The sequence below is a fragment of the Crassostrea angulata genome, chromosome 10 (genome assembly GCF_025612915.1).
Source record: "Crassostrea angulata isolate pt1a10 chromosome 10, ASM2561291v2, whole genome shotgun sequence".
Classification (NCBI taxonomy): domain Eukaryota; kingdom Metazoa; phylum Mollusca; class Bivalvia; order Ostreida; family Ostreidae; genus Magallana; species Magallana angulata.
The window spans coordinates 5,822,797-5,839,009 of NC_069120.1; the positions used below are offsets into that span (position 1 = coordinate 5,822,797).

Genomic DNA, 16,213 nt, shown 5'->3' on the forward strand with positions numbered 1-16,213 from the left:
CTTACTAGTTAAAAGCATAGACTGGGTTTTCATTTTCTTGTCATAGGTATTTGGTACTGTGAAAGTAATTTAAGTATTATAGTTTCAACTTTGCTATATTATGAATTGTAGTTGTCCCATAGATGATAACATATGTCTTCAAAAAGAATACCTTCCTATCAAACATGGAGAATTTTATCACCAAATGAAATGTTTCAATATATGATAGCAATAAAATTATGTATAGCAACAGTAAATTACTAAATTTTGATTTGTTGATATTAGGTTCATAATGTTGATATGTATGCATTAATACTTTTGAACTAAGCCAAGGTAGAATCTCTCATAAAATGACATAAATAAACTATTTCATAAGTAGTGCAAAACCATTTAAATCTAAATGGCTAATGCATCAAATCTAAGATAAATAGTAATCATATATCCTTTTCTTTGAAAAAAACACAAACCACGTTGATTAACTACCCAGTAATTTTTGGAATCATTCTTTGGCATCAAAAATATGGTTTTATTGTCCCACAGGTTAGAAGATGCCTAGAGACAAATATGACAAATATGACTCGCCAAATCCAAGACGGACTCATACGTTCATGTCGGCTGAAGATGTAGCGGCAGGGAAAAAGTCCACCTGGACTGAATTAGAAATAACAGGTAAGATATGATTGCAACAAGAGAGAATTTATGTTGAATTAGACTTTATGTGATTATTTTTATGATACAGTTATTTTACTTATTTCATAGAAGTGTATTAACAGTTGAAGAAGGACATATATAGACCAATTAGCATTGAAATTTTAATAATTAATGAAAGCATGAAAATAGTGTTTCCTTGGCCATGTTTTTTCTATCTTGCTCATATCTTCATTACACTGTGATCATATTCTCTATTACTGGCTAGCAAAGTATTTAATACATGTACTGATAACATGTATATCACAAGTTCTTTGAGTTTGATATTGTTCAAAATCAGGACTAATTTTCAAATACTGTTATCTATTCCATATTAGAGGGATACCCCCAAAAAGACAATTGTTATAATTGTGTTTTGCATTCTCTGAGAAAACTGTTTTATATATATTTTTTGTGTGTGGTTATATTAAGTTAATTGTTAATATGCATGTTGACATGCTATCTTTCATGATATAGCAGCATTTGTATATACTACTTCCAGGTACTGTAAGAAATCTTGGACCAGACTTATGGAAGCTGCAGCACTTGACATCGCTGTACCTAAACCTGAACAACATCACTCGAATCCCTCCAGAAATCAACCGCCTGACCATGCTGACCTACCTGGACCTGTCCAGTAACAAACTCAGGAGTCTGCCCTCGGAGCTGGGCGACCTGTCTCAACTCAGGGAACTCCTGCTCTATAACAACCTGCTTCGAATGCTTCCTTTTGAGCTTGGGAAGTTGTTTAATTTACAGAATTTAGGTAATGACCATGTCCTATTATAATGACAATGCAAAGTCTTTTACAGCATAGTCAATTCCTTGTACCTAATCTAAAGTTTTCAATACAGCAGTTATTTTATCATGTTTAATATCAGTAATACATTGAATGCTTTCATTGATGTCAATTCAGTTTGTGCCCAACATCTTTAAATTCACATAACAAAGAAACAATATGCATTTAAAGGCAGATTCAATCATGTGTATATAAGATTCAGACCAATAAGCAACACAAAATATTGAATTATGGTAAAAATGATGTTTTTCCTGATCTGCTTAAAGGGGCCTGGTCATGATTTTGGTCGAAAATTATTTTTTCAATTTTAATGTTTACAATGCTTCGGTAAGGCATTAATAATAAGCAACCAAAATTTGGATGTCATTTGTTGAGTTATAAGCGAGTTACAGAGTTTACAATTCTTCGCAATGTAAACAAAGCTTTTGTTTGCATTTTGAATGTTGAAGTGAAAATTCCTTTTTAAGACCTCAAGTGAATGTGTTAATCATTAAGAACTGTTTATTTATGCTTAAAATGAATAAGAAGATAGACAAATCAGCTTGAAAAAGATTTTTTACTGGTATATTGAACCTATGTAAACAAAAACAGGGCACGAGCCTTGTTTACAATACGAAGAATTGTAAGCCCTGCATCTTTCTTAAAACTAATTGACTGGCACCCGAATTTCATTTGATCATTAGAAATGCATTCCTAAAGCATTGTAAATAATAAAAACAGAAAAATAAAATTTGACCAAAATCGTGACCATGCCCCTTTAAATGAAAGACAGAGTTACTGCTCTTTGTCTTCATATTGACTGATGCATTTATCTTTATCTTAGCATTATTTGGGAAATATTAGTCAAGTTAGTAAATTACAGTGCAATTTATTTTGTTTGCAGTTAAATTTTACATGTCTATATCTATGGTCAACATAAGATTTTAATTTTTAATTTTTTTTGGTTCATTTAGTGAAAATCAATTGTTATGCCAGTCATAATAGATTTTTTAACAGATGTTGGCAGTAAAGAGGAGGCATTCATTCAAAACGATTCAATAATTCAAAATCATTGACAGTGAGGATGGTGACTGTAACTGTTTTATTGATAATACAAGTAGGTGGCAATAGTTGACCATACGGCTGTGTGTTTTGTAGGTTTAAAGGGGAACCCACTGAGTCCAGATATTCTCAACATCTACAACCAGGCCAATGGAACCCAGCTGCTCCTGCGCTACATGTTGGATCACTTACCAGGTAATTGGACTTCAGATCTCTCAGGCAATCCTCATGTTGCATTGGATATTTTACCCCACATTTATAAGCTTTTTTTGTCATGGAATCCTTTTTTCTTGCAACTTTCAGTGAAGTTTTTTGTAGATGTAACAATACATTATAGTGGATCTAACTATTTACAGAAAGTACGATCTTATTACAAACCTGTAAGGCCACACCAATTTGTAAAATAGTTCTTCAGATTTTCAATTTAAAAAAATTGGAGGAAGAGAGTGAAATTATTCGAGTTAATCGCATTGCCAGTAATTTTTCCTTAGAGAGAATAAGTCTTTTAGAGTATTAATGAGACATGAAAACTCATCTACATACCACTTGTCTTATTTTGAATGATGTGTTTAATTGCAGTTTAGTTTCATTTCTATTAACTTTTTTTTAAATATTTGCATATTGATAAGAACATGTTTTGTCTTAAAATCTCAACTGCATCACTGTAAGCATTTTCTTTGATTTCATTGATAATATTCACGAAACCGTTGCTGATTTTTTCGTATGCAGTCAATGTTCTCTGTTTAGTTGCATCGTAAAATGCTTCAAAATCCGTTGTATATGATTATTGAACAAATAAAGACAGGCATCATTTGAAATGTTCTTAAGCCTTCCTCTCCTGTCTGTCATATTCTACCGTGTGTGTAGAGGCCTTTTAAATGTGTTTGGTATAAAAAAAATTGAGAAAATTTATACTCAGATATTTCCTGGCACGCTGGCAGATATATATTTTTTATAACATTTAAATTTAATTTAATCTGAAATTAAAGTGTCGAATCCAAGGAACTACGTTACAAATTGGTATGGCCTAACAATCAATTTATAGAAAATGATTATCCAATGAATATTCTTATTTAATACACTTAATAACTTAACTCTTTATATAGTTTAAGATTTACGATATGTTTTGCAGATATATTGACTGCTCTTAATTTTTAATGTATATAGTCGCTATGGTTTGCAAATACATGCATATACATGAAATGTAGGGGAAGCTAAATAGTATTTTTATGTTGGTTTGGAAGATGCACTCTTAGTTAATGAGACACTGAAACAGTAACACCCTCTCAGACTGCTTAGAATTAATTACTGCCTTGTTATTAGTAGTGTACTCTGAATGTTTACAATGCTATTTGAAATCAGGAAAATAAATGTTAAGATAATTTTTTTTTTAAACCTGTGAATATTTTATGATACATTAATGAAAAAGACATGATTATGATAAACAAAATAAGAAAGGAAGGGAAATGTTGATAGGTTTTGCTTGTTCTGACTTGGTTTTTATGCTTTATTCCTCCCTTTACTTACAGCAACAGGGCAGAGCTGTGAGTATCAAACCTCTTTATTTGAGTCACTGTACTAGTTCAGCACTGAGTCGGCCTCTGGATGAGGTGATGGTCTGTAGACAAGTGAATCAAAGCTTCAGACAAGTACTCATTCATATATATATAAAGCAGCTAGCGAGCTATCTACAACCTAAGTGTAATACAAAAACTACCTTTGTATGAAATCAAAAAAAGAGAGAATTGGTGGTCGTGATTTTTGAATACCAGATATAAAAATTTCAACAAGATCAGTGTAAAAATAAGATACAAACTGTGTCAATGCTGACTTGAATAACATCCTGCAGAAATAAAAATGTCAGTGTGTGTATTGTTATAACAAACTCCCGATTATTCAAAAATTTACTTTATTGATTCATTTTTGAGAACATAAATTATTTTGAGTTTGAGTACTGTCATGATAAACTTGCCAATGAGTAAAAATGAAAAAGTTCTTGCTCAACTGCAAATGGTGTCTTCATACGGTACTTTTTGTGATTTTTTTTAAAAGTCATTATTTTAAGTGCAAAAATTGGCTTTTAAAAAGGGAAGATATATCTAGACTGAAGTGAAATAAATATTATGTTGACCATAGATATAGACTGGTAAGTCCTGGGAGCTTACTGAGAAAGGGTGCTTTACATCTGTGCTCTTTTCTCAAATTGACACCTATTTATAAAGCTCAGGAAGTGGAATAATGTGCTCTTGTTCTGTTTTAGGAAACAAATTATGCAGTAAGCTTTATATCTATCCTAAAATCTTATAAGTGAGCCATTCTTGATAATAAGCCACTTTTGAAATAAGCTTCTTACTTTTAGTCAGCTTTAAAATCAAAATAATTCTTCTTTTAAAAACATATGTAAACATTTTTTTTCATTTTATTTTTATGCAATACACTATCCATATATATAAATATATATATAAAAATATGAAATATAAAGATATATATAAATATCCATATACTGGTACAATGTAATCCCAAACCAGTATCACATATCCACGAAAATGAAAGAAGCTCAATTTGTTGGCAAGTCAAAAAGCAAATGAGAATCATCTGAAGGTGTATGATGATAATATTTTCAACATTTCATTTCATGTCAATGAATTTGATTTAGAACCATTTTTAACAAGACCTTCGACTTTCAGTGGGGCATAGCTATCTATTTCTTGTGTCAAAACAAGTTAAGATTGATGCTGTGAAGAGCGAAATATACATCGATTGCGTAGTCTTTAAACTCAAAAGCCAGACAAATCTTGTTGATATCAAAGAGCCATGACTGAGTGACCAGCAATGAAATAGACAGGCCTACGTCACATTGCTGTTTGACACAACTACCCAAAGTCCAAGCCCTTGTTAAAATGGTTCTATGTAAGAATAATCCTATTATTTAAAACAAGCCACTCTCAAAAGTCATCCTGAGCTCTTATTCCATCTTAACACCATAAACCTCGTGTACTGCTTCTCAAGGAATGATTTTAAGTCCATTTATGTAAGAAGCAAAGAATATTAAAGAAGTCACTCCTAAAAAAGACGTCACTGTTAAAAAAAGATGTCATTGCTAATTAAAGATGTGTTGTCACTGCTAGATTACACCATATGAGGCAGACTTTAGTGACCTGTATTTGAGAAATAAAACAGATATTTGTACATAAGGCCACATTTAATGTGTTTTTTTGCAAAGAAATAATTGGGGTTTTTTGGTTGCATGTAATGTATGCGTAGTTAGGGGAATAACCGGTAGTACTGCGTAATAATACGCCACCATATTCAGTTCTTTACTTTGTGTTTCAGTTATTCCCCTTTTCATTCGTCTTTCCATCTGTATCTTCTGTAATACGTGCATTGCTTTGAATTCTCTTACTGATTATCAGTACTTTAAGGTATTTTGGTTATAGAGAATTAGACTACTAACAAAATATGGATATGAATTTGTAGAAAATACATTTACATAGTGGCTGAACTGTATACTGTAGGTAAAAAAAAATTGAAAACATATTATTGCACAATTTCAGAAATGTTATAGTAATACCACCAACCAACCCCATCTCACACCCAACAGGATTGAAAAATGTCCAATAAAAATTCCCTTTTTAACCAGGTTTTCCAAAGGAAAAATCTGGTTATTTCAATACTGAAAATGGCGGGGAAGGGGGAGGGGGGTTGGGCGGCTGCCAAAAGGGTAACCCTATGGTACAGATATCTCCTCTTTCAGTTTTGAAAATAGGAAGTCGATATTTTGCAGATCAATTGTACATTAATCAGAGATGTGCATATTACTTGGATTTTGATTTTTGATTATTTATTGAAAGAAATATCACTTGTTTAACTTAATTATTTTTTGGCAAAATATGATATAAAGAGTACCCCATTTCTCTGGATAGGTAGTGTTTATCAAATCAGGGTTGACAAATGAATTATGGATACTGTTCACTCTCTTGTTTAAAACATATTTAAATCTCATTTTTATTCTGCTGATTTAATTGCTGGAGATTGACCGTTTGGCTCACCTTACTCAACATATAATTTTCTTTTTTGAATTCTTAAAAATTTGGTTGGTCTTTTAAAGACAACTTTAAAAACTATCATAACCAAGCAGTGGAGACAAAGCTTGATTTTCATGCAGTGTGGCCAGTTCCAAGTGAAGAGCATAAAATTGCCAGTGACGTACCTTTGACAAGCTTATTAAGCTAGCAATCGTTATAAGGGCAGGCAGCGTCACTGCATCAGATCCAGCATCACTGCATCAGATCTGGCGTCACTTCAGCTATTGCCGTCAAAGGAACCTTGCTGTTTTTCAGCATATTGGTTTTAATAATAAAATGTACAAGCATTTTTTGTTAAATGTCAGTCTACTAAGAATATCAGAATTTTTTGTGTTTTCTTATAATTAGAAAGTATTATTAGAATTTTTGTTGCAGATAATAACAGTTTTATCTCTTTGCTATTTAAATACCAAGTGTAATAATTATGAAACTAATTTTTGAAACATGCAATTTTAGATGATGTTCATTATTACCATGTTATTGAGACATCAAACCCGCATAAACTGTCAAAAGATGTTAACAATAACAGTCCAAATCTCTGTTCAGTATTTTGAGAACTGCCATTAAATTTTTTTTCTTCTCTCTTACTATGCATAAAAATTGACTGTGTAAATATGATGATTTATATTGTGTAAGCCATGCCTCCTGAAAGAGGTAAATACAGGTATGTAATGTATTGGCATACTTTATGGACATTTTGGAGTGATTCATAGAGTAAACTGATGGAGGAGGGGGGGGGGGGGGGGTGAGTGTTGCAAGATGTGTATTGCTAAGATGTGTATTGCTGTCTATATATAGCTTTCTATGGAAGCTGTACTCATCAGATCTGTGACCGGCAGGTGTAGAAGAGATAGAACTCCAGTGTCCTTGCATAGACCAGGTATCAATTACAAATACACATGAATTAGTATGTACAAACCTCACTCTTTGTCTTCACTTGTTATACAAGGAGAGGGTATAAAAAGGGTATCTCTGTTATATTTATTCTATTAAAAAAAGCCCAGGTATTTTGAAACCATCACAAGAAACACGTAGGATTCATGGACTGGCTTTACTTGCTTCTCTAAACCTTGTTTCTTGTATATTGCCAGTACCTGTAGTTGTGAAATATTTGAAATGAACTGCATGTGTTATGAAGACAAGAGCCCTATAACATATGATTGGGATGTTAGAACTATTAGACAAAGCAAAGAAAAGTGCTGCTTCTTCAAGTAGTGGTTACTTGTTTGTTATCTGATGTATCAATTTAGTTTTAAAAGACAAATGCACAAGCTTCTGAATTAAATGAATATATGAACATCCTGCTAATTCGTGTCCAGAAGATGGTGGTGATTTATTGCAATCAGTAATCAGCCCGTCTGCATACAGATTTCCTGATTAACTGAATTTTCCTCCGTAACCATACTTCAGCTACGTACAGATTTGTTGTTTTTTATCTCAACATAATTCATCATTTAGTTTTTGTGTTGAGCTCTTCCTGAAGAATACTTTATGAGTGAACTTTGATCCATTGTTTTTGGAAATCAAAGCTAAAAAGATTGAATGTTTAGTCTGTTGTGACAGAAATATCAGCTTTTTATTTGCATTAATATTTGTTCAGAATGTGTGGTGTATGTTAGATCTTGCGCAACTTTGCCAAATGTATACTGTAGATTTGATATTAGAAGCAAGTAATTATACCCCCGCTCCGAAGGAGAGGGGGTATACTGTTTTACCCTTGTGTGTCTGTCTGTCCGTCCGTCCGTCCGTCTGTCCGTCTGTCCGTCTGTCTGTCCGTCCGTAACAAAAATTTCTGTCGCATTTATCTCAGCAACTATTTATCGCAGATGCTTGAAATTTTAACACAGTGTTTGTTAAGGCATGCCATATCGTGGGATATATTTTTGTACCAATCGGACGTCAACTTCCTGTTAAATGACGACTTTGCTTATTTTTTAACAAAAATTTTCAAACAAATTTTCGTCAAAGATTTCTCAGCAACTGTTTATCGCAGATGCTTGAAATTTTTACACAGTATTTGTATAGGCATGCTATATCGTGGGATGTATTTTTGTACCAATCGGACGTCAACTTCCTGTTAAATGACGACTTCGTTTATTTTTAGCCAAAATTTTCAAACAAATTTCCGTCAAAGAATTCTCAGCAGCTATTTATCGCAGATGCTTGAAATTTTAATACACTATTTGTTTAGGCATGCCATATTGTGGGATATATTTTTGTATCAGTCGGACGTCAACTTCCTGTTAAATGACGACTTTGCTTATTTCTTAACCAAAATTTTCAAACAAATTTTCGTCAAAGATTTCTCACCAACTGTTTCTCGCAGTTGCTTTAAATTTTTACAGAGTGTTTGTTAAGGCATGCCATATCGTGGGATATATTTTTGTACCAATCGGACGTCAACTTCCTGTTAAATGACGACTTTGCTTATTTTTTAACCAAAATTTTCAAACAAATTTTCGTCAAAGATTTCTCAGCAACTGTTAATCGCAGATGCTTGAAATTTTTACACAGTATTTGTATAGGCATGCTATATCGTGGGATGTATTTTTGTACCAATCAAACGTCAACTTCCTGTTAAATGACGACTTCGTTTATTTTTAGCCAAAATTTTCAAACAAATTTTCGTCAAAGATTTCTCAGCAGCTAGTTTTCGCAGATGCTTGAAATTTTAACACACTATTTGTTTTGGCATGCCATATCGTGGGATATATTTTTGTATCTATCAGACGTCAACATCCTGTTAAATAATGACTTTGTTTATTTTTTGCCAAAATTTTCAAACAAATTTTCGTCAAAGATTTCTTAGCAGCTATTTATCGGAGATGCTTGAAATTTTTACACAGTGTTTGTTAAGGCATGCCATATTGTGGGATATATTTTTGTACCAATCGGACGTCATCTCCCTGTTAAATGAGTACTTTGTTTATTTTAGCCAAAATTTTCAAACAAATTTTCGTCAAAGATTTCTCAGCAGCTGTTGATCGCAGATGCTTGAAATTTTAACACACTATTTGTTTAGGCATGCCATATTGTTGGATATATTTCTGTACCAATCGGATGCCAGTTTTCTGTTAAATGTCGACTTTGCTTATTTTGCATATTCACATCAGAGCGGGGGTATCACTAGTGAGCATTGGCTCACAGATATCTTGTTAAGATCTGCTTAAAATCGTGAGAACAACCACTCACAGAGTAAAAAATCTCACATTCATTTTTTTTCTGGCTTCAGTTTTCATTACTTACAGTGAAAAATCTCTCAAGATCTCTTAGGACTTTCACAAAAAAAATATTTGATGTGAATAAAACTAATGAGTGGTTGGCTCAATACATCAAGCATTAATTAATCAAAATCTCTGGGGGGCAAATGTTTTTTTTAATTTTTGATTGTCAGCAACTGGATTTGGTTATGTATTAGACTTAATAGGAATTTTTTTTTTGGTCTTGTTATCACATTTTATTTGGGTGGGTGGGGGGTTATTCTGCTTAAGTATAAGACCTTAATCCAGTCAATGTGGAGCTTTACGTCACAGTGTTTGTTGAGAAATTTACAGGGAATTTTAAAGTGTGCAAAGGCTAACTTTCTTTTGTTGTTATTCAGCTATTGTAATAGGTTTTTTGTCTGTGACATAAAAAACATTACTATTAGATATTTGTTGAGAGAGAGAGAGAGAGAGAGAGAGAGAGAGAGAGAGAGAGCAAACACTCAAAGATATATACTTGGTAAAAAAGAATTGGTCATTAATATAACTTTATTGCCAAAGAATGCTAAATTTAGTCTGATTAATGGAGAAATGAACATGTAAATTAGTGAGGTTTGGTGAAACATTGTTCACCAAATGGGATGGCCTGCAACTACTGGACTGTGGTGGGAGATACGAGAGAGCCCCCAGGGGGGAAAGAAATAGCTAACCAAGGACCTCAGCTCAGTCGCCTCGTTACAATTCAAGAATTATGACGGTGCATTCAGTATATATAATTAGAGGAGAAAATTATGCGTACATGAATATATCTGACATAAATAAATGAGAAAATAGACCTGAGTTGAGGTAAAAATGAAGCAGTTAATTTTGGGCTGTTGAATGGCTGTAATGAAGAGCTTTAATTATTACTGTTCTTATCAAAACTAAGAATTTTTTCTGAAGTATGACACTGCCCAATTTGATGTAAAATGTGATATTTGATGGGAACACTCATAACATATACTATGCTAATCAAACTTCAAGTGACAGTGCCATTTTAGAATTAATTTAATATATTAAGGCCTCTAGGGTGGGTTATGGCTTAAAATAACAGTCTTAAATCCATGATTGATAGTTGCTCCAAACATATTCAGCAAGTATCAGCCAATGAAATGATCCTGTGGTTGGTTTTACCTGATTTTACTTCATTATCAAACATAAAATGCCAGATTTTACACTTATTCCTCAGGTTTACAACTGCCAGTTGTATAAGGTCTTTGCTCTAGTTATTGTAGACTAGCCTAATATACAGTCTGGTCAGGTGTTTGATAGAACTGATATAACTGTTTGAGGGAACACTTGATTTTTTGAGTTGTGTATCAATCTTTAAGCCATATCCTTTTGTTAGTATGATCCTCCTTTCACTAACCTATCTGTATTTTGTCATCATAGATGTTGATTTCTTTGGCGACTTGTCAGATCATTATAATGATTTTTTTAAATGAACATATCTTTAAGATTTGATCAACAACAGTTTGATTTTGATTGATCTGTAAATTTGAATATATATATATTATATATATTCAATAGACAATTTGTATCATACCATCTTATGATGCATTTTAGCAGTCATTCATTTGGTGCCTAGGAAATGCTTAGGCACTTTTAAATATACTAGAACTTTTGAAATTCTTATCAAAGATGGTAATGAATTTTTCATCTGTTATTTCATATTTTTCAAGATGGGTATTGGCCATATTTTCCTGGATAAATATTCAGACAAAGAAGTACTGAATTTGATGAATTGAAATAAAATAGACTCACAAATTTAAAATGAAATACACACAAATACTTTATCTTGGAATTTCATTGCTCTGTGTGTTTAAAAGAACTCTTCAAAGTGCAGTGTAGAGAGGGTTCTTAAAATTAATGTTTTCCAAGACTTTTTGTAGGTCCATTTCTGGCAATTATACTTGCTTCACCTTGACCAAACTTATCAATTGACAGGTCCATTAGGCTGCAACTTTATGTGGGGATCATTTGTTAGTTTAACATCTTAAAGACTAGGATGTATTTTATGAATATTATCCTAGTTTAATATCTTCAGATATATTGCAAAAATATATTGGCAAAAAATTAATGTTAAGATAAAGACTATGATCCATGTATCATAAAATACACACATGATCAACAAGACGAAGGCGTTCAGTATACTGAAGATTCCTAATTAAACAAGAGGAATTAATTTTCTTGTAAAATTAAGAGTAAATGATGATTAAAATTCAGCTTTTGCGATTTCATATTCTCGCAATATGATGCAAAACAGTGGAAGTGCGGAATTAAGTACTCACGTATGATAATTGAGGAATATACAGTATTTCATATGAGACATTGAGTGTAATATAGTATATTTAAATTATTTATTAAAGAGAAAAATTTAACTGAAATACTTGAGTGTTGTTGTTTTTAATTACAATCTGTAGACTGACTGAAAAACTGATTTAAAGGAATTTCAAGAATTTTATGAATGTCATGTTGCTATAAGTTCTATGAGACTCATTAACCGTGCAAGATAATCTTTTAATTTTGTGTGCACTACTGTACTATTTTGATAACATACTGCATTAAAAGTGTATTTTATAATTTAACTAAATGTCCAGTAATGTGTCAAGCCTGAATATTAACTGTTGATTGAATGGGTATATTGAAATCAAGTGTTGAATAATTAATTACTGTATTTTAACAGTTGTGGTCAAATTCTGACCACTGATTATGAAGTGGAGTATTCCTGATTTGTAATTATTTTGATCAGCAGGAGCCTTTAAATCACTATCCCGTCTCATTTAAATACGGTAGTGTACTTTCTTTTTTTTGTGATAAATTTGAAGGTCTGACCCCAAGGAGAAATTGAAGTGCTACAGGCCTTTGTTTTGAGCGCGTGTCTGTCACAGCTTAATGAATTATTGATACCTCTGGTTTTATGCCATTTTCAACTAAGCCATTATAAGATGTAAATTTTTACAATGTATGTCATCAAAAAAACCTATGGTCATTATGGTGAATAAATTCATATTCTGTCTGTTTTATTATCAAGTATAACAAAAAAATTCTACTACAGAATGATAGCTTAAGGAGCAAGTGCAATTGTTTAAAATAATTTTGTTCTTAAAGGCATATAATTATCCATATCATGGAAATGGGATGTGCAAGTAATGTCATCATTATACTCTGCAAAAAAGGTTAATTTAAACATAAAGGCCAATTGTTGAGAAAATGTCCCCAGTCATGCAGAAGAAAGTTAGCACTGCGTGGCTGTTTGCACTTCTTGTCCAGCTATTGATGTCATACTCTCCACAATTCTCTTTTTCCCCAAAACAATTGTAATTCAAGGCTATTCCACTTAATGTGGATAAAAATATGGATGGATGAGAACTACAAACATTTGTCATATTGCATTCAGCAGCATCAGAAATGAAGTCCAATTAGTCGATTCTAAGGTCTATTAAGCAATGTGGGAATCGTTATAAAGAAGGAAATCATGAGTTTCATATAAAACTCATTGATTTTGTATCCAAGGAACAGTATTGGCTTGATATTGCAGCAGTACAAGTTGGTAAGTTGATGGGAGATTAAGGCAATAAGTCCTTATATACAGGCTGTGGAGCAAAAATATTAAAAGCCCTTCGTACAATGGTTAATAGAATGTGTAAGTAGGAACCAGCGCATCTGTAATCTTTTCAAATTTGCAAATTAGATACTCAGGAAACATATCTCTGACATCATATTGCATGGTCAGGATGTGCATGCTTTGTGTTAAGGTCTTTTAAAATAACATTATTCAACCAAGGTCATCTGGAAAAGGTCAAAGATATAGCATTGGCATTTATGTTCTGAATTTTCAAGTGTAAATAAAAAGTCATATTTTTAAATATTAAATCAAGATATCTTACATTATCAAAAATATTGTAAGTTCCTGCAAATTTTCACTTATTTCATCCGGAAATGTCAAGGTCATGCAGGAGTTAAGTTTGAATATTTTGACCTCTCTTTCGTAATACAAGGGTTGTTGAAGAGTTGTACACACTGATATGTGGCCAACCCAAAACCACACTCTAGGTTAGCTTATCCTGTTGTTTGAAAATAAACGAGTGTTTTTTATTTTTCTCATTTCAAATTTTAAGTTCATGTGTTAATTGTGAATAATTTGGTGGATAAGAAAGGTGTTTTCTTTTGTTCAAGTAGATTAAATGCAAATTTTCAGGAGAATTTTAATACATATACTGTAGTATAATGTACAGATTTAAAATATAATTGTAAATTTTAATGTACCTTAGATCTTTTACATGTCCTAAAACATTAAGTTGTTGTGGGGGGATCTTTGCGCCTGTTATTGTGAAATGTTGTATTTGTACCATCAGTTGAGTTGCGAAATCAATGAAAATAACGGAAAGTAGCACTGATGATATCAGTCGTGGATTACCTTAATAGGCCTAAGCTCTTCATCACAGAGTCATTTTCCTTCTCTCCATTTACGACAAAAAACTGTGGGGGAACAAATGAATTTGTGATACAAAACCCTTGAGAAATAATGTTTATTACTCTGTAAATATAAAGGATACATTAAATATAAATTGGATAGAAAAAATTTTGTCACTGACAAATGATGGTGGGATCTACTCTTTGTATGTGTCCACATGTTGTGAAACACTGCCAGATAATTTATATTCACTGAAATGACTTCTTTCAATGGTTTTTAGTGTGCTGTTATTCACAGAGATGGGTGGAGGGCTTTTGTGTGAGTTCTGAAGCATATTAAGTTTGATGATTGGTAACATTCCAGTAATCAATAAGCTGTAATGAGGAGGGAAGTTTATGGAGTATTTCCTTTAATGGTCACTCAGTCAGTGCCTGTACACATTGTTCCTAACAAAAACCTCCAAAGCAACACAGATCTACCCTGTAAGTTGTACAACATTCTCTTACTACAACAACACAGAACTACCCTGTAAGTTGTACAACACAACCCCATGGTACTTATTACAACAACACAGAACTGCCCTGTAAATTGTACAACACTCTCCCATAGTACTTATTACAACAACACAGAACTACCCTGTAAGTTGTACAACACTCTCCCATAGTACTTATTACAACAACACAGAACTACCCTGCAAGTTGTACAACACAACCCCATGGTACATATTAGAACAACACAGAATTACCCTGTAAATTGTAATGTACAACACTCTCCCATAGTACATATTACAACAACACAGAACTACCCTGTAAGTTGTACAACACTCTCCCATAGTACATATTACAACAACACAGAACTACCCTGTAAATTGTACAACACAATCCCATAGTACCGGGTACTTATTACAACAACACAGAACTACCCTGTAAGTTGTACAACACAACCCCATAGTACTTATTACAACAACACAGAACTACTCTGTAAGTTGTATAACACACCCCCACAGTACTTATTACAACAACACAGAACTATCCTCTAAGTTTTAATGTACAGCACTCTCCCATAGTACATATTACAACAACACAGAACTACCCTGTAAGTTGTACAACAACCCCATAGTACATATTACAACAACACAGAACTGCCCTGAAAGTTGTACAACACAACCCCATGGTACTTATTACAACAACACAGAACTGCCCTGTAAGTTGTACAACACATTCCCATGGTACTTATTACAACAACACAGAACTACCCTGTAAGTTGTACAACACATCCCCATGGTACTTATTACAACAACACAGAACTGCCCTGTAAGTTGTACAACACATCCCCATGGTACTTATTACAACAACACAGAACTGCCCTGTAAGTTGTACAACACAACCCCATGGTACTTATTACAACAACACAGAACTGCCCTGTAAGTTTTACAACACATCCCCATGGTACTTATTACAACAACACAGAACTGCCCTGTAAGTTGTACAACACAACCCCATGGTACTTATTACAACAACACAGAACTGCCCTGTAAGTTGTACAACACATCCCCATGGTACTTATTACAACAATGCAAATTACCTTGTAATTTGAACAACACTCTCTCATAGTCCTTGTTGTTTGTCACTTAATGAATTTAATACATTAATAAATGTTATGAATATGAGTCAGATGAAGGTAGTCGTAAACAATGGAGAATGAATTACCATTTATTGATATACATATATCATATACGTGTTTACACAAAATAATTTTTTTTTATCAAGTCTCCTATCAGTAGATAGCTGACTTTTGAATTTTTTACTCAATTTTATTTTAGAATTTCCTCCATTACAAAAAAGATTTTGTAGTGCTAGCCTTGGGGTGAAACAAGTACATTCTTTCACTATCGTCCCGAAAAATCTCTTGCATAAAATGTTCAATTGTGAGGTACATTTTCTTAATGCTGATCATATTACTA

The 16,213-nt window shown here is 32.8% G+C and overlaps 1 protein-coding gene across 1 annotated transcript in view; it reads left to right on the forward strand.

Annotated features, from left to right (window-relative positions):
* Window positions 1-16,213, forward strand: part of LOC128165125 (CCR4-NOT transcription complex subunit 6-like) — a 35,553-nt gene that overhangs the window by 722 nt on the left and 18,618 nt on the right. The window contains exons 2-5 of the mRNA XM_052829342.1: window positions 520-648; window positions 1,169-1,432; window positions 2,603-2,701; window positions 4,036-4,050. Of these exons, the coding sequence (XP_052685302.1) occupies window positions 528-648; window positions 1,169-1,432; window positions 2,603-2,701; window positions 4,036-4,050 (499 nt within the window). The 5' untranslated portion in view covers window positions 520-527. The remainder of the gene's footprint in view (window positions 1-519; window positions 649-1,168; window positions 1,433-2,602; window positions 2,702-4,035; window positions 4,051-16,213) is intronic.